At 44.7% G+C, this 18,047-nt stretch overlaps 1 protein-coding gene and 1 long non-coding RNA gene across 5 annotated transcripts in view; both read left to right on the forward strand.

Annotated features, from left to right (window-relative positions):
* Nucleotides 1-18,047, forward strand: part of GLT1D1 (glycosyltransferase 1 domain containing 1) — a 189,024-nt gene that overhangs the window by 144,578 nt on the left and 26,399 nt on the right. Inside the window, exon 12 of one of the 4 annotated variants that reach the window (XM_069756044.1) lies at nucleotides 12,245-13,152. The exons of the other annotated variants lie outside the window; for them this stretch is intronic. Within the exon in view, the coding sequence (XP_069612145.1) occupies nucleotides 12,245-12,325 (81 nt within the window). The 3' untranslated portion in view covers nucleotides 12,326-13,152. Of the gene's footprint in view, nucleotides 1-12,244; nucleotides 13,153-18,047 lie in introns of those variants that run through there. 4 annotated transcript variants of the gene reach the window in all.
* Nucleotides 7,626-11,075, forward strand: LOC138668719 (uncharacterized). Its single transcript, XR_011319192.1, has 7 exons — nucleotides 7,626-9,042; nucleotides 9,835-9,903; nucleotides 9,975-10,100; nucleotides 10,190-10,261; nucleotides 10,388-10,471; nucleotides 10,557-10,767; nucleotides 10,849-11,075. It is a non-coding gene; the product is annotated as an uncharacterized lncRNA (long non-coding RNA).

Below are 18,047 nucleotides of genomic sequence, written 5' to 3' on the forward strand. Positions count from 1 at the left end.
TCTTATTAGGTATATACTCGCCCTCGGTCGCGCCCTGCTTCTTTATTTGTAATGAATGTTTATTTGCAATGTGGTTTTGACTTACTCTATTTTTTTGGTAAATAATGATTTTATTATTTTCATTGTTTTGCATCTTCTTGGCAATAATATAAAGAAGACGCGACAGGACAACACTCGGTGGATGCCATATCTGTGTTTTAAATTGAAAAAAACTTTCAGTTAACTACTTGCAGGAGAAAGTTATTGTAGCTGGTGGCCATTTTTAGTACTGTACCAGATTTTTGTTGTATGTGTTTGTTTTTAATGTTAAAATGTCTGCATTTGATATCTCTCCAGTATTTTCTTTTTTATAAGCAAAATACTTATTTTTATATTTTCTGATGTTGGTTCCAGGGGAACACGGGCAGCAGTAGACAGGTCAGTGGAGGCCTAGTGGAAGGAGGGACCGCAGACAGGCTTCGAAGCCCTAACATAAATTGGGCTGGCTGTAGGCAATTTAAAATTGGTTCCAGGGGAACACGGGCGGCAGTAGACAGGTCAGTGGAGGCCTAGTGGAAGGAGGGACCGCAGACAGGCTTCGAAGCCCTAACATAATAAATTGGGCTGGCTGTAGGCAATTTAAAATTGGTTCCAGGGGAACACGGGCGGCAGTAGACAGGTCAGTGGAGGCCTAGTGGAAGGAGGGACCGCAGACAGGCTTCGAAGGCCTAACATAAGAAAAATGTCAATACAATGGTATTGACAGTGCCAGGCATTGAAGGATGTCAGCGCATAGACTAAACATTGGTGGAGCTGTGAGAGAAAATTTTGCAAGTCGTAGAGCACTGTTTGACCTGGAGGGGGACTGTCTTGTGGCCGGCGGTACAGGCCCAGGGCCCCTCATATTACAACGGTGTGTCTGACGTTGGGTGCGCACCACCACCGCCAGACACTTTATTGTACTATGAGGGACCTAGTGGCAGTGCCGTCGACCAAAAGCGGGCACACCCACCTCTTCAGACAAACAGTACTGTCACGGGTGCTGGCGCCAAGTGGCGATACCACGGCCCCGTGTGGGGACTTTGGCCATTTAGGGAGGTGTTAACATGTCGGATGCTGGACAATCAGGTGCTGCAAATTACGAGATTGGAAAAGTCGTTCAGAATAGTCCACAGGCAAGACCTTTACATAGGAAAGCTAGGTGTCAGCCGGGCAAGGTGGGGCAAAAGATTTCGAAATCCAGTTGTGGTTCATTTTAATGAAGGTTAGATCATCTACATTTTGGGTAGCCAGACGAGTCCTTTTTTCTGTTAGTATTGAACCTGCAGCACTGAATACTCTTTCTGATAGGACACTAGCTGCCGGGCAAGCAAGCTCCTGCAATGCATATTCTGCCAATTCTGGCCAGGTGTCTAATTTTGATGCCCAGTAATCAAATGGGAATGACGGTTGAGGGAGAACATCGATAAGGGATGAAAAATAGTTTGTAACCATACTGGACAAATGTTGTCTCCTGTCACTTTGAATTGATGCTGCAGTACCTGTCCTGTCTGCGGTCATAGCAAAATCACTCCACAACCTGGTCAGAAACCCCTCTGGCCAACGCCACTTCTGATTTCTGCCCCTCTAACTCCTCTGGTCTGCTGGCCCCTGCAGCTCGTGTGAGAACGATCACGGGCGCTGTGTGCAGGGAATGCCAGAAGCAAACGGTCAACAAGAGTTGATTGTTTGGTTGCTAATATTAGTTCCAAGTTCTCATGTGGCATTATATTTTGCAATTTGCCTTTATAGCGAGGATCAAGGAGGCAGGCCAACCAGTAATCGTCATCGTTCATCATTTTAGTTATGCGTGTGTCCCTTTTGAGGATACGTAAGGCATAATCCGCCATGTGGGCCAAAGTTCCAGTTCTCAAATCTGCGGTTGTGCTTGGTTGAGGGGCAGTTTCAGGCAAATCCACGTCACTTGTGTCCCTCCAAAAACCAGAACCCGGCCTTGCCGCGCCACCAATTTCCAGAGGCCCCGGAAAAGCTTCCTCATTAAAAATATAATCATCCCCATCATCCTCCTCGTCCTCCTCCTCCTCTTCGCCCGCTAACTCGTCCTGTACACTGCCCTGGCCAGACAATGGCTGACTGTCATCAAGGCTTTCCTCTTCCTCAGCTGCAGACGCCTGATCCTTTATGTGCGTCAAACTTTGCATCAGCAGACGCATTAGGGGGATGCTCATGCTTATTATGGCGTTGTCTGCACTAACCAGCCGTGTGCATTCCTCAAAACACTGAAGGACTTGACACATGTCTTGAATCTTCGACCACTGCACACCTGACAACTCCATGTCTGCCATCCTACTGCCTGCCCGTGTATGTGTATCCTCCCACAAAAACATAACAGCCCGCCTCTGTTCGCACAGTCTCTGAAGCATGTGCAGTGTTGAGTTCCACCTTGTTGCAACGTCTATGATTAGGCGATGCTGGGGAAGGTTCAAAGAACGCTGATAGGTCTGCATACGGGTGGAGTGTACGGGCGAACGGCGGATATGTGAGCAAAGTCCACGCACTTTGAGGAGCAGGTCGGATAACCCCGGATAACTTTTCAGGAAGCACTGCACCACCAGGTTTAAGGTGTGAGCCAGGCAAGGAATGTGTTTCAGTTGGGAAAGGGAGATGGCAGCCATGAAATTCCTTCCGTTATCACTCACTACCTTGCCTGCCTCAAGATCTACAGTGCCCAGCCACGACTGCGTTTCTTTCTGCAAGAACTCGGACAGAACTTCCGCGGTGTGTCTGTTGTCGCCCAAACACTTCATAGCCAATACAGGCTGCTGACGTTTGCCAGTAGCTGCCCCATAATGGGAGACCTGGTGTGCAACAGTGGCAGCTGCGGATGGAGTGGTTGTGCGACTGCGGTCTGTGGACGAGCTCTCGCTTCTGCAGGAGGATGAAGAGGAGGAGGAGGGGGTGCGAACGGCTACAGCCAACTGTTTCCTAAACCGTGGGCTAGGCAGAACTGTCCCAAACTTGCTGTCCCCTGTGGACCCTGCATCCACCACATTTACCCAGTGTGCCGTGATGGACACGTAACGTCCCTGGCCATGCCTACTGGTCCATGCATCTGTTGTCAGGTGCACCTTTGTGCTCACAGATTGCCTGTGTGCATGGACGATGCGCTCTTTAACATGCTGGTGGAGGGCTGGGATGGCTTTTCTGGAAAAAAAGTGTCGACTGGGTAGCTCGTAGCGTGGTACAGCGTAGTCCATCAGGGCTTTGAAAGCTTCGCTTTCAACTAACCGGTAGGGCATCATCTCTAACGAGATTAGTCTAGCTATGTGGGCGTTCAAACCCTGTGTACGCGGATGCGAGGCTAAGTACTTCCTTTTTCTAACCATAGTCTCATGTAGGGTGAGCTGGACTGGAGAGCTGGAGATCGTGGAACTAGCGGGGGTGCCGGTGGACATGGCAGACTGAGAGACGGTGGGAGATGGTATTGTTGCCGCCGGTGCCCTAGATGCAGTGTTTCCTACTACGAAACTGGTGATTCCCTGACCCTGACTGCTTTGGCCTGGCAAAGAAACCTGCACAGATACTGCAGGTGGTGCGGAAAATGGTGGCCCTGCACTGCCGGAAGGGATGTTGCGTTGCTGACTAGCTTCATTGGCCGAGGGTGCTACAACCTTAAGGGACGTTTGGTAGTTAGTCCAGGCTTGCAAATGCATGGTGGTTAAATGTCTATGCATGCAACTTGTATTGAGACTTTTCAGATTCTGTCCTCTGCTTAAGGTAGTTGAACATTTTTGACAGATGACTTTGCGCTGATCAATTGGATGTTGTTTAAAAAATTGCCAGACTGCACTCTTTCTAGCATCGGATACCTTTTCAGGCATTGCAGACTGAGCTTTAACCGGATGGCCACGCTGTCCTCCAACAGGTTTTGGCTTTGCCATGCGTTTTGGGCAAGATACGGGCCCGGCAGATGGAACCTGTTGCGATGTTGATGCCTGCTGCGGCCCCTCCTCCTCCGCTTCAGAACTGCTGCCGCCTGCACCCTGTTCCCCCAATGGCTGCCAATCGGGGTCAAGAACTGGGTCATCTATTACCTCTTCTTGTAGCTCGTGTGCAACTTCGTCTGTGTCACCGTGTCGGTCGGTGGTATAGCGTTCGTAATGGGGCAACATAGTCTCATCAGGGTCTGATTCTTGATCATTACTCTGCGAGGGCAATGTTGTGGTCTGAGTCAAAGGACCAGCATAGTAGTCTGGCTGTGGCTGTGCATCAGTGCACTCCATGTCAGATTCAACTTGTAATGGGCATGGACTGTTAACTGCTTCACATTCTAAGCCAGGGACGGTATGTGTAAAGAGCTCCATGGAGTAACCCGTTGTGTCGCCTGCTGCATTCTTCTCTGTTGTTGTTTTTGCTGAAGAGGACAAGGAAGCGACTTGTCCCTGACCGTGAACATCCACTAACGACGCGCTGCTTTGACATTTACCAGTTTCACGAGAGGAGGCAAAAGAGCTAGAGGCTGAGTCAGCAAGATAAGCCAAAACTTGCTCTTGCTGCTCCGGCTTTAAAAGCGGTTTTCCTACTCCCAGAAAAGGGAGCGTTCGAGGCCTTGTGTAGTCAGACGACGAACCTGGCTCCACAGCTCCAGACTTAGGTGCAATATTTTTTTTCCCACGACCAGCTGATGCTCCACCACTACCACTACCCTCATTACCAGCTGACAATGAACGCCCCCGGCCACGACCTCTTCCACCAGACTTCCTCATTGTTTTAAAAACGTAAACAAACTAACGGTATTTGTTGCTGTCACACAAATTACACGGTGAGCTATAACTTCAGTATGATTTAGCTACCCCTTTACAGGTGAGTGAGACCACAACGAAAATCTGGCACAATGTTACACACTCTGTTGTTGGTGGCAACAAATGAGAGAGATGCCACACACGCAGGACTGTCACTGAAGCACAAATGTAAATATTAATCTCCCACTGATTTGTTTTTTTTTTTTTTTTTCAGGGAGGCTTTAGGAAAAAAAAATAATAGAATAAAATGATTTTTTCAGGAAGAATTTAGGAACCAAATAAAATAAAATGATTTTTTCAGGGAGAATTTAGAAAACAAATAAAACAAAAAAAGGCTTTCTATGGCCCACTGAGTGAGAGATGACGCACACAGGAGTCAGGAGTGGCACACAAGCCCAGAGGCCAATATTTATCTCCCACTGATTGATGTGGTGATTTTTTTCAGGTAGATTTTGGAACCCAAATCAAGCTAAAAAAATAATAGGCTTTCTATGGCCCACAATTGGAGAGAGAGAGAGAGATGGCACACCCAGGAGTCAAGACTGGCACACAAGCAGAAAGGGCAATATTAATCTCCCACTGATTTGTTTTTTTTTTTTTTTTCAGGGAGACTTTAGGGAAAAAAAAATAATAGAATAAAATGATTTTTTCAGGAAGAATTTAGAAACCAAATAAAATAAAATGATTTTTTCAGGGAGAATTTAGAAAACAAATAAAACAAAAAAAGGCTTTCTATGGCCCACTGAGTGAGAGATGACGCACACAGGAGTCAGGAGTGGCACACAAGCCCAGAGGCCAATATTTATCTCCCACTGTTTTTTTTTTGTTCCAGGGAAAATTTATAAACCCAATAAAAAAAATAATAAATAGGCTTTCTATGGCCCACTATCTGAGAGAGAGAGAGAGAGATGGCACGCTTAGGACTGGCACACAAGCCCAAAGGCCAATATTAATCTCCCTTTTTTTTTTCAGGGAGAATTTATAAAACCAAAAAAAAATAAATAAATAGGCTTTCTATGGCCCACTATTTGTGAGAGAGATGGCACGCTCAGGACTGGCACACAAGCCCAAAGGCCAATATTAATCTCCCACTGATTGATTTATTGATTTTTTCAGGTAGAATTTAGAACCCAAATAAAGCAAAAAAAAAAAAAAAAAAGGGCTTTCTATGGCCCACTGAGTGAGTGGTGATGCACACAGGAGTCAGGAGTGGCACACAAGCCCTGAGGCCAATATTTTTCTCCCACTGATTGATGTAGTGATTTTTTCAGGTAGATTTTAGAACCCAAATCAAGCAAAAAAATAAATAGGCTTTCTATGGCCCACTGACTGAGAGATGGCACACAGAGGAGTCAAGAGTGGCACACAAGCCCTGAGGCCAATATTTTTCTCCCACTGATTGATGTAGTGATTTTTTCAGGTAGATTTTAGAACCCAAATCAAGCAAAAAAATAAATAGGCTTTCTATGGCCCACTGAGTGAGAGATGGCACACACAGGGATGGCACTCTAGCAGAAATGTCAATCTTAATCTCCCACAAAAAAAAACAAAAAAAGACAGGGAGTGTCCTTCAATTACTATCTCCCTGCAGTAATCTCAGCCAGGTATGGCAGGCAGCAATAAGGAGTGGACTGATGCACAAATTAAATAAAAAGTGTGTACAAACAAAAAAGATAGCTGTGCAGAAAGGAAGGAACAAGAGGATTTGTGCTTTGAAAAAAGCAGTTGGTTTGCACAGCGGCGTACACACAGCAATGCAGCTATCAGGGAGCCTTCTAGGGCAGCCCAATGAGCTACAGCGCTGAGGGGAAAAAAAAAAAAAAAAATGTAGCTTCCACTGTCCCTGCACACCGAAGGTGGTGTTGGGCAGTGGAAATCGCTACAGCACAAGCGGTTTGGTGGTTAATGGACCCTGCCTAACACTATCCCTGCTTCTGACGAAGCGGCAGCAACCTCTCCCTAAGCTCAGATCAGCAGCAGTAACATGGCGGTCGGCGGGAACGCCCCTTTATAGCCCCTGTGACGCCGCAGACAGCAAGCCAATCACTGCAATGCCCTTCTCTAAGATGGTGGGGACCAGGACCTATGTCATCACGTTGCCCACACTCTGCGTTTACCTTCATTGGCTGAGAAATGGCGCTTTTTGCGTCATTGAAACGCGACTTTGGCGCGAAAGTCGCGTACCGCATGGCCGACCCCGCACAGGGGTCGGATCGGGTTTCATGAAACCCGACTTTGCCAAAAGTCGGCGACTTTTGAAAATGAACGACCCTTTTCGCTCAACCCTAGTCTTCAGATATGAAGACGAGATGAAAGGAAGTTTTTATTTGCCTCCACGTTTCGAAGCCCAGACTGGCTTACTTTTCAAAACAAGAAATGGAATTGGTTTTTGACTTAAAGAAGCCAGTCTGGCTTCAGAACGCATTGACAAATAAAAACCTTCCTTTAATCTCACCATAATAGTCTTCATTTCCTAGCAGCACAGCTTTTTAACACTGTTTAGATCCCTTTCATCAATATTTTGTTGGATGATTTATTTCCAGCACATGAAGCAGTTTTGGTGTGAAGCATCCTGTAGTTGTGCTTTTACACAAGACCCCAAGCTGAGCACAAACACACATGCCTGGTAATCCTTTTAAAAATCAACCTGTTTGTGCTCTTTTGCCTAAAAATTTGCACAGTACTGCCATTTATATACAAAAATTTGTGCTATACAAAAATTTTAAGAAAGTATGGTGAAAAAAAAGGGCTGCAAAGTAAGAATGCTTTCAAAAAGAGAAGTATTAACCCCTTCACGACATGCGCCGTACTAGTACGGCGCATGTCGTGTCTCCCCCTTTGATGTGGGCTCCGGCGCTGAGCCCACATCAAAGTCGTGACATGTCAGCTGTTTTGTACAGCTGACATGTGCGCGCAATAGCGACAGGTGGAGTCGCGATCCACCCGCCGCGATTAACTAGTTAAATGCTGCTGTCAAACGCTGACAGTGGTATTTAACTACCGATTCCGGTCATGCGATCGGGGGTCGGCGATGCGTCAGCATAACAACCACAGGTCTCCTTGAGACCTCTGTGGTTGTCGATGCCGGATTGCTGTGAGCTCCACCCTGTGGTCAGCGCTCATAGCAAGCCTGCAATTCAGCTACATTGGCTCTGCTACATAGATCGCTCCTATCAGGCTGTGCCAGCTTCTGGCCTCCTATGGAGGCTAGTGAAGCATGGCAAAAGTGTAAAAAAAAAAAAATTTTAAATATGAAAAAAAATATAAAAGTTTAAATCGCCCCCCTTTCGCCCCATTCAAAATAAAACAATAAAAAAATCATACACCTATTTGGTATTGTCGCGTTCAGAATCGCCCGATCTATCAATAAAAAAAAACATTAACTTGATCGCTAAACGGCGTAGCGAGAAAAAAATTAAAAACACCAGAATTACGTTTTATTGCTCGACGCGAAATTGCATTAAAATGCAATAACGGGCGATCAAAAGAACGTATCTGTACAAAAGTGGTATCATTAAAAAGATCAGCTCGGCACGCAAAATATAAGCCCTCACCCGACCCCAGTTCCCGAAAAATGAAACACTACGGGTATCAGAAAATTGCGCAATTTTTTTTTCCACCACTTTGGCCTCTTTCACACTTCAGTCTTTTGGCGTCAGTTTGAATCCACCGTTTTAGTCAAATAGCGGATCCGCCATTTTTTTTTGGGGGGGGCGGATCCGCTATTTTCCCATAGACTTGCATTAGCGACGGATTGTGGCGGATGGTCGTCCGTTCCATCCGCCATGTGACGGATCCGTCGAAATTTGGCAGACGTTGTCTAGACATTGACGGACATTGTAACGTTTTTGTCTGCGCCGAAATGGCGATTCACGACTGATCCGTCGTGTCCGCCATTTCCTAGAATGACCGCCTATGGGCGACGGATCCGTCGCGATCCGTCATTTGGCGGATCCGTCACCCAATCCGCTTTTTCAATTGAGCATGCTCCAAAAAGTAGATACTTTTCCCAGACAACCCCAAAACTATGTAAACAGGACAGATGGGCTTCATTCCTCAATGTGCCATCAAGCAGAGAAGAAGCAGAGAGAGAACACCCTGCCAGCAGCCAGCAAGACAGACCCTGCCAGAAGCCAGCAAGACAGACCCTGCCAGCAGCCAGCAAGACAGACTCTGCCAGCAGCCAGCAAGACAGACCCTGCCAGCAGCCAGCAAGACAGACCCTGCCAGCAGCCAGCAAGACCCTGCCTGAGATTGCCATGTGAGTAATGCCATCCAGCATGAGTTGTGCCAGTGTGTGTGTGTGTGTGTGTGTGTGTGTGTGTGTGTGCCCGCCCTCACCCTGCATATTTTTATTTTTCATACTGTGCTGGTGTTTTGAATGGCTGTGCTGTGACGTGTGTGTTGTGTGTGTATAAATGCCGTGTGATGTGTCCTGCATTTTTGTTATTTTTCATACTGTACTGGTATTTAAAATAAAGAGCAGTGTAGCTCCTACTTTCCAAAAAAAAAAATATATATATTGTAATAAAAATTCCACGAAACTGTCCGTAGTATGATTTCAAGGTAAATTTAAAACTGAGTATACATGCAATAAAGATGTTAGAGGCTCTATATACAAAGGCGGAATGCAAACCTTTGGTATACAAAATGTTACCTGGTTTTAGAAAATAGTAACTGTAGGGTAATCATAATTGACATTTTTGGGTATTGGTATTTTAACTTTGAATGAGGCAAATTTTTTATAAGGTTGATACTTTGGGGGGGGGGGGGGGTGGGATAGGCTTACCAGCATGCGCATGGCGCATATCAAGTTTGAAGTAGTGTTGGTGTTGCTTTCAAGGAATTTGGGTTTTTTTTGTTGGGGAAACAGGAGGTGGAGGGTTTGGCAGCTTGCGCATCAAGCATATCAAGTTTGAAGGTTAACTGTGAACACTCATTTTTTTTTTTTGGTGTGGTAATTTTTTTTTTTTTTTGGGGGGGGGGAAATCAAAATGTATGTTGGCATACCAATACATAATCATTCTAATTAAAACTGTCTTTAAATTGGAAGATTCTCAGAGGGACCAAGCAAGGGACCCTAGACAGACGCAGGCAGGCCCCCCAAGTTTGTAAAACAGATGTAAGTATAAAGTCCCAAAAGCTGCATCTATCCTTTTGTATAGTAGCTTAGAACTCTCTTTATACTTGCAGATTCTTAGGGACCTAGAGGGACCAAGCAAGGGACCCAAGACAGACGCAGCCAGGCCCCCCAAGTTTAAAACAGGGACCATAATGTCTTCATCTGAGAGCCCCCCCTCACATCATCAGCCACCTGAGGTGTTTTTTTTTTCTTCATAAATTTTTTTTGGTACAACTATGGTAACATATGTTTTTGAACCCTATATGTATTTATTCTGTTTTCACAGGAAGCTGAAGCAGAGGGGCTTCCAGAAGGAGACGGGCAGGGTGGAGAAATGCAAGGAGCCGGAGCGCCTAGTGTAAGTTTTTGCAGAGCCAGATCCTCACATAAAACACACTACACCCAAGACAAACATTCAGCACAGCACACACAATACATATGCCTCCATCCAAGCACATAATTTATTTATTTATTTTTTTATTAGTCTTCACAATCCGGGGCTCGCCCTAGAGTTGCTCGAAGCACCTCCCATAGTCTTCGGGATGCTAATCGCAGCGGTCACCAAAGAGTAAGTTCCTTTTTGGTTTGGTGTTTAGTACATTTTAAAATTCATGTGGTATAATCTTTCCCTTTTTAATTTTTTTTTTTTAAAGGCTTCACAGCGTGCTCCCGAACAGGCTGAGGAAGAGGAGGGGATTGATGTGGACACCCTCATCCAAGAGGTCCAAGATCGGGAGCCGCTGTGGAACATGGCGGACCGCCGCCATGCTGACTAGTTAATCACCTGACGGCTATGGGAGGAAGTGTGCGTTGCTGTTCTGGAGAACTGGGAGGAACTCGACACTGGGGCCCAGGATTAAGCGTGTAAGTATTCACGCTTTATTAACTTATGTTAGCATGATTTAATGTGTTGTATAGTAACCAATTTTTGCTTTATCTTTCCAGGTAACAGGGTTATCGTGCGGTAGCGGTCACTCAGGGATCTCTTCAAGAGGGAGTTTAACAAGGAGAATCAGGCCCCGAGTGGATCTAGAGGACGCAGGAGCAGGTACAAATATGCCAGAGCCCTGTCGTTCCTCCGGTCGACGCTGCTGAGCAGAAGGTACCTTCAATTCAACCTTCAATTTTTTTTGGCAGCAAGGGCAATTGTAATATCAAGATACTAAATTTTTTTTTTTTCTTCTTTTAACAGCACTGTCTGCAGCACTCGGGAGCCTGCATCAGAGTTGCACCCCTCTGGAGCGATCTCACAGGAGTCCGCCACCGGGGACCACGTCGAAAGACCCGACCCCTCTGTATCTATACCTTCCCTTTTGTGTGATCCCTCGGCCCCATCCACCAGCGCTGGAGTAGCAGGGCGGACTTGGTCACATGAAGCTGCAGGTGATGAGTGAGGCCGGCGTCACACTTGGCGTAAGACAATACGGAACGTATTATACGTCCGTACTACGCGTTCAATATGCCAAAATGTCCCCGTAATCTACTTCCGTAGTTAATGCGTTGCTTGGGTGTGGTCGCGTATTTTGCGCTTGTGCGTGTGTAATCCGTATGTGATCCGTATGGCGTATTTTTCACGCACCATCACAAAATGGACATTTAATGGTTTTCAGGCCTGCAAATCATTTAAACCATCATTAACCACACTATTTAAGCCCTCTACAACAGTTGGAGCCCTCCCATCTGCCCTATATGTTCTCTAGCATATTTTGGCTGTGTTGCTTTGACCTTACAAACATGTCTGACCCTGTGTATTTAAGCACAACTCAGCGGGTGTTGCTTCACTGGGTGTTGTCTCGTCGCTTTGGCCAGCCATATCAGGTCAATGTTGATCCGCGAAGGAGGAGACGAAGATTGTGGGTGCATCCTCTATTGACCCAACGCCAGAGTAAAGGACATTTCCAGAGACTATATTCAGCTTTGAGGGCACATCCTGACAAGTTTTACCTGTATAGTCGCATGTCCATCCGGACTTTTGACATGTTGTTGGAGATCTTACGTCCTGGGATCACCTATCAGGACACCTGGATGAGAAAAGCCATCTCTGCTGAGGAGCATCTGCTCCTAACCTTACGGTATGTATTCAACATTCGCACAAATGATTATTTTTTTTGTGTTTATTTAAAAAATGTGTTGTGTCCTACTATGTTTCAATAACTTTTCTTGGACATGAAGCCACAAGCACATATAAAAAAATGGTGTAAATATTCTAGTATAGTAAGATTGTTAAATGAACCTTTTTATATTGTAAATAATTTCATAGTAAATGAAATATACACTTGTGCTTATTCATGTTTTCGTATTCCTCATGTTAATGATTTTTTACCTTTTTCTTGTATTGCAGCTTCCTGTCCACAGGCTTGTCCTATGCGGGTCTACACCTGGAGTTTCTGATTGGGCGGTCGACAATTTCAGGCATTGTTAGGACAACCTGTTCCCAAATATGGCAGAAACTTCAGGAAGTTGTGATGCCTGAGCCCAAACAGGAGGATTGGCTCAAAATCGCCACTGGTTTCAAAAATACTTGTGACTTCCCTAACTGCATTGGAGCTGTGGATGGGAAACATATCAGGGTGCGTATGCCGCCGAACTCTGGTTCCCAATTTTACAATTACAAGCAGTTTTTCTCTGTAATTCTGTTAGCAGTTGCTGACAGTAACTACAGGTTTATAATTGTAGACATTGGGGCCTATGGGCGAACTGGAGACTCTAGGGTCTTCAATTCGTCCATAATGGGTCGGCGGCTACGAGACAACCAGTTGAACCTCCCACCACCACAACAACTCCCAGGCTCCAATGCAGAAGCAGTGCCTTTTTTTTTTGGTAGGAGATGAGGCCTTCCAACTGACGAGGCACGTCATGAGGCCTTACCCCAGGCGCAACCTTGACCACCGGCGGAGGGTGTTTAATTTGAGACTTGCAAGGGCACGGAGACTGGTTGAGTGCGCCTTTGGGATTCTTGTTGCCAAATGGCGTGTTCTTCAGTCTGCCATCCAGCTGAGTGAGGCTACAATCAATGAAGTGATCAAAGCCTGTGTATTTCTACATAATTTCACAAGAATACATGATTGTTCCTCTCCAAATTTTGATGATCACCTCATGAACAATGTTAGTAGGCCTACCCCATATGTCCCTCCTCCGCATCATCCACTTTCTGGTCTTAACCCCTTTCTGACATCGGACGTACTATCCCGTCCATGTGGGGTGGGCCCCTATGACCATGGACGGGATATTACGTCCAGCGCGATCGGCGGCGCTCACGGGGGGAGCGCCGCCGATCGCGGCCGGGTGTCAGCTGTTTATCGCAGCTGACATCCGGCACTATGTGCCAGGAGCGGTCACGGACCGCCCCTGGCACATTAACCCCTGGCACACCGCGATCAAAGATGATCGCGATGTGCCGGCGGTACAGGGAAGCTTCCCGCAGGGAGGGGGCTCCCTGCGGGCTTCCCTGAGCCCCCCGCAGCAACGCGATGTGATCGCGTTGCTGCGAGGGTCTCACCTCCCTCCCTGCTCCCTCCAGCCCCGGATCCAAGATGGCCGCGGATCCGGGTCCTGCAGGGAGGGAGGTGGCTTCACAGAGCCTGCTCAGAGCAGGCACTGTGAAGCCTGCAGTGCTGCAAGTCAGATCAGTGATCTGACAGAGTGCTGTGCAAACTGTCAGATCACTGATCTGTGATGTCCCCCCCTGGGACAAAGTAAAAAAGTTAAAAAAAAAATTTCAAATGTGTAAAAAAAAAATAAAAAAAATATTCCAAAATAATGAAAAAAAAAAAAATATTATTACCATAAATACATTTCTTTAAATAAAAAAAAAACAATAAAAGTACACATATTTAGTATCGCCGCGTCCGTAACGGCCCGACCTATAAAACTGGCCCACTAGTTAACCCCTTCAGTAAACACCGTAAGAAAGAAAAAAAAAAACGAGGCAAAAAACAACGCTTTATTATCATACCGCCGAACAAAAAGTGGAATAACACGCGATCAAAAAGACAGATATAAATAACCATGGTACCGCTGAAAACGTCATCTTGTCCCGCAAAAAACGAGCCGCCATACAGCATCATCAGCAAAAAAATAGAAAAGTTATAGTCCTGAGAATAAAGCGATGCCAAAATAATTATTTTTTTCTATAAAATAGTTTTTATCGTATAAAAGCGCCAAAACATAAAAAAATGATATAAATGAGGTGTCGCTGTAATCGTACTGACCCGAAGAATAAAACTGATTTATCAATTTTACCAAACGCGGAACGGTATAAACGCCTCCCCCAAAAGAAATTCATGAATAGCTGGTTTTTGGTCATTCTGCCTCACAAAAATCGGAATTAAAAGCGATCAAAAAATGTCACGTGCCCGAAAATGTTACCAATAAAAACGTCAACTCGTCCCGCAAAAAACAAGACCTCACATGACTCTGTGGACCAAAATATAGAAAAATTATAGCTCTCAAAATGTGGTAACGCAAAAAATATTTTTTGCAATAAAAAGCGTCTTTCAGTGTGTGACGGCTGCCAATCATAAAAATCCGCTAAAAAACCCGCTATAAAAGTAAATCAAACCCCCCTTCATCACCCCCTTAGTTAGGGAAAAATTAAAAAAATGTATTTATTTCCATTTTCCCATTAGGGCTAGGGTTAGGGTTAGGGCTAGGGTTAGGGCTAGGGTTAGGGCTAGGGTTAGGGCTAGGATTAGGGTTAGGGCTAGGGTTAGGGCTAGGGCTACAGTTTGGGTTTGGGCTAAAGTTACAGTTAGGGTTTAGATTACATTTACGGTTGGGATTAGGGTTAGGGGTGTGTCAGGGTTAGAGGTGTGGTTAGAGTTACTGTTGGGATTAGGGTTAGGGATGTGTTTGGATTAGGGTTTCAGTTATAATTGGGGGGTTTCCACTGTTTAGGCACATCAGGGGCTCTCCAAACGCGGCATGGCGTCCGATCTCAATTCCAGCCAATTCTGCGTTGAAAAAGTAAAACAGTGCTTCTTCCCTTCCGAGCTCTCCCGTGTGCCCAAACAGGGGTTTACCCCAACATATGGGGTATCAGCGTACTCAGGACAAATAGGACAACAACTTTTGGGGTCCAATTTCTCCTGTTACCCTTGGGAAAATACAAAACTCGGGGCTAAAACATATTTTTTGTGGGAAAAAAAAAGATTTTTTATTTTCACGGCTCTGCGTTATAAACTGTAGTGAAACACTTGGGGGTTCAAAGTTCTCACAACACATCTAGATTAGTTCCCTGGGGGGTCTAGTTTCCAATATGGGGTCACTTGTGGGGGGTTTCTACTGTTTAGGTACATTAGGGGTTCTGCAAACGCAATGTGACGTCTGCAGACCATTCCATCTAAGTCTGCATTCCAAATGGCGCTCCTTCCCTTCCGAGCTCTGCCATGCGCTCAAACGGTGGTTTCCCCCAACATACGGGGTATCAGCGTACTCAGGACAAATAGGACAACAACTTTTGGGGTCGAATTTCTCCTCTTACCCTCGGGAAAATACAAAACTGGGGGCTAAAAAATAATTTTGGGGGGAAAGATTTTTTTTTTTAATTTTCACGGCTCTGCGTTACAAACTGTAGTGAAACACTTGGGGGTTCAAAGCTATCACAACACATCTAGATGAGTTCCTTAGGGGGTCTAGTTTCCAAAATTGTGTCACTTGTGGGAGGTTTCTACTGTTTAGGTACATCAGGGGCTCTGCAAATGCAATGTGACACCTGCAGACCATTCCATCTAAGTCCTCATTCCAAATGGAGCTCCTTCCCTTCCGAGCCCTCCCATGCGCCCAAACAGTGGTTCCCTCCCACATATGGGGTATCAGCGCACTCAGGACAAATTGGACAACAAATTGTGGGGTCGAATTTCTCCTGTTACCCTCGGGAAAATACAAAACTGGGGGCTAAAAAATAATTTTTGTGGGAAAAAAATTTTGTTTTATTTTTACGGCTCTCCATTATAAACTTCTGTGAAGCCCTTGGTGGGTCAAAGCGCTCAGCACACATCTAGATAAGTTCCTAAGGGGGTCTACTTTCCAAAATGGTGTCACTTGTGGGGGGTTTCTACTGTTTAGGTACATTAGGGGCTCTGCAAACGCAATGTGACACCTGCAGACCATTCCATCTAAGTCTGCATTCAAATGGCACTCCTTCCCTTCTGAGCCCTCCCATGTGCCCAAACAGTGGTTCCCCCCACATATGGTGTATCATCGCACTCAGGACAAATTGGGCAACAAATTTTGGGGTCCAATTTCTCCTGTTACCCTCAGGAAAATACAAAACTGGGGGCTAAAAAAATAATTTTTGTGGGAAAAAAATTTTGTTTTATTTTTACGGCTCTGCATTATAAACTTTTGTGAAGCACTTGGTGGGTCAAAGTGCTCACCACACCTCTAGATAAGTTCCTTAGGGGGTCTACTTTCCAAAATGGTGTCACTTGTGGGGGGTTTCAATGTTTAGGCACATCAGTGGCTCTTCAAACGCAACATGACGTCCCATCTCAATTCCTGTCAATTTTGCATTGAAAAGTCAAACGGCGCTCCTTCCCTTCCGAGCTCTCCCATCCGCCCATACAGTGGTTTACCCCCACATATGGGCTATCAGCGTACTCAGGACAAATTGTTCAACAACTTTTGGGGTCCAATTTCTTCTCTTACCCTTGGGAAAATAAAAAATTGGGGGCGAAAATATAATTTTTGTGAAAAAATATGATTTTTTATTTTTACGGTTCTACATTATAAACTTCTGTGAAGCACTTGTTGGGTCAAAGTGCTCACCACACCTCTAGATAAGTTCCTTAGGGGGTCTACTTTCCAAAATGGTGTCACTTGTGGGGGGTTTCAATGTTTAGTTACATCAGGGGCTCTCCAAACGAAACATGGCGTCCCATCTCAATTCCAGTCAATTTTGCATTGAAAAGTCAAATGGCACTCCTTCGCTTCCGAGCTCTGCCATGCGCCCAAACAGTGGTTTACCCCCACATGTGGGGTATTGGCATACTCAGGACAAATTGTACAACAATGTTTGGGGTCCATTTTCTCCTGTTACCCTTGGTAAAATAAAACAAATTGGAGCTGAATTAAATTTTTTGTGAAAAAAAGTTAAATGTTCATTTTTATTTAAACATTCAAAAAATTCCTGTGAAGCACCAGAAGGGTTAATAAACTTCTTGAATATGGTTTTGAGCACCTTGAGGGGTGTAGTTTTTAGAATGGTGTCACACTTGGGTATTTTCTATCATATAGACCCCTCAAAATGACTTCAAATGAGATGTGGTCCCTAAAATAAAATGGTGTTGTAGAAATGAGAAATTGCTGGTCAACTTTTAACCCTTATAACTCCCTAACAAAAAAAAATTTTTGTTCCAAAATTGTGCTGATGTAAAGTAGACATGTGGGAAATGTTACTTATTAAGTATTTTTTGTGACATATCTCTGTGATTTAATTGCATAAAAATTCAAAGTTGGAAAATTGCGAAATTTTCATAATTTTCGCCAAATTTCCGTTTTTTTCACAAATAAACGCAGGTACTATCAAAGAATTTTTACCATTGTCATGAAGTACAATATGTCACGAGAAAACAATGTCAGAATCACCAGGATCCATTGAAGCGTTCCAGAGTTATAACCTCATAAAGGGACAGTGGTCAGAATTGTAAAAATTGGCCCGGTGATTAACGTGCAAACCACCCTTGGGGGTAAAGGGGTTAAAGTTCGTGATGTGTTGACAAATTATTTTTTGACTCCGCAAGGTGCTACTCCCTGGCAAAACTATGCAATTTTGCATGTGTAATTTATTAGATATATAAAGTATGTGTTAACCAATTTTGAAACTCAGTCTGTTGTATTTAATTATTTCACATATGGTTATCAGCATATCATGTGTGTGTGATGTAAGAATGAATAGAACGCATCCAGAGTTTGATTGTTATTAAAGGACTTTTTACTGATGTAAATTTTTTTTGGTCTTGGTTATTGGTTTTGGCATAACCATTGTTTTTGATATAACTGCCCTTTTTTTATGGGATAAAAAGCAGGGTGTGATTCTAGATTAAAAATTAACTTTTAATAAACTCGTTAAAAAAATGGTAGACCCAAATAATCAAAACACATAAAGGACTCACAGTACGTCACATTTCAAAAGAAGAAATGCC

This window comes from Ranitomeya imitator, chromosome 1 (genome assembly GCF_032444005.1).
Source record: "Ranitomeya imitator isolate aRanImi1 chromosome 1, aRanImi1.pri, whole genome shotgun sequence".
Lineage (NCBI taxonomy): Eukaryota > Metazoa > Chordata > Amphibia > Anura > Dendrobatidae > Ranitomeya > Ranitomeya imitator.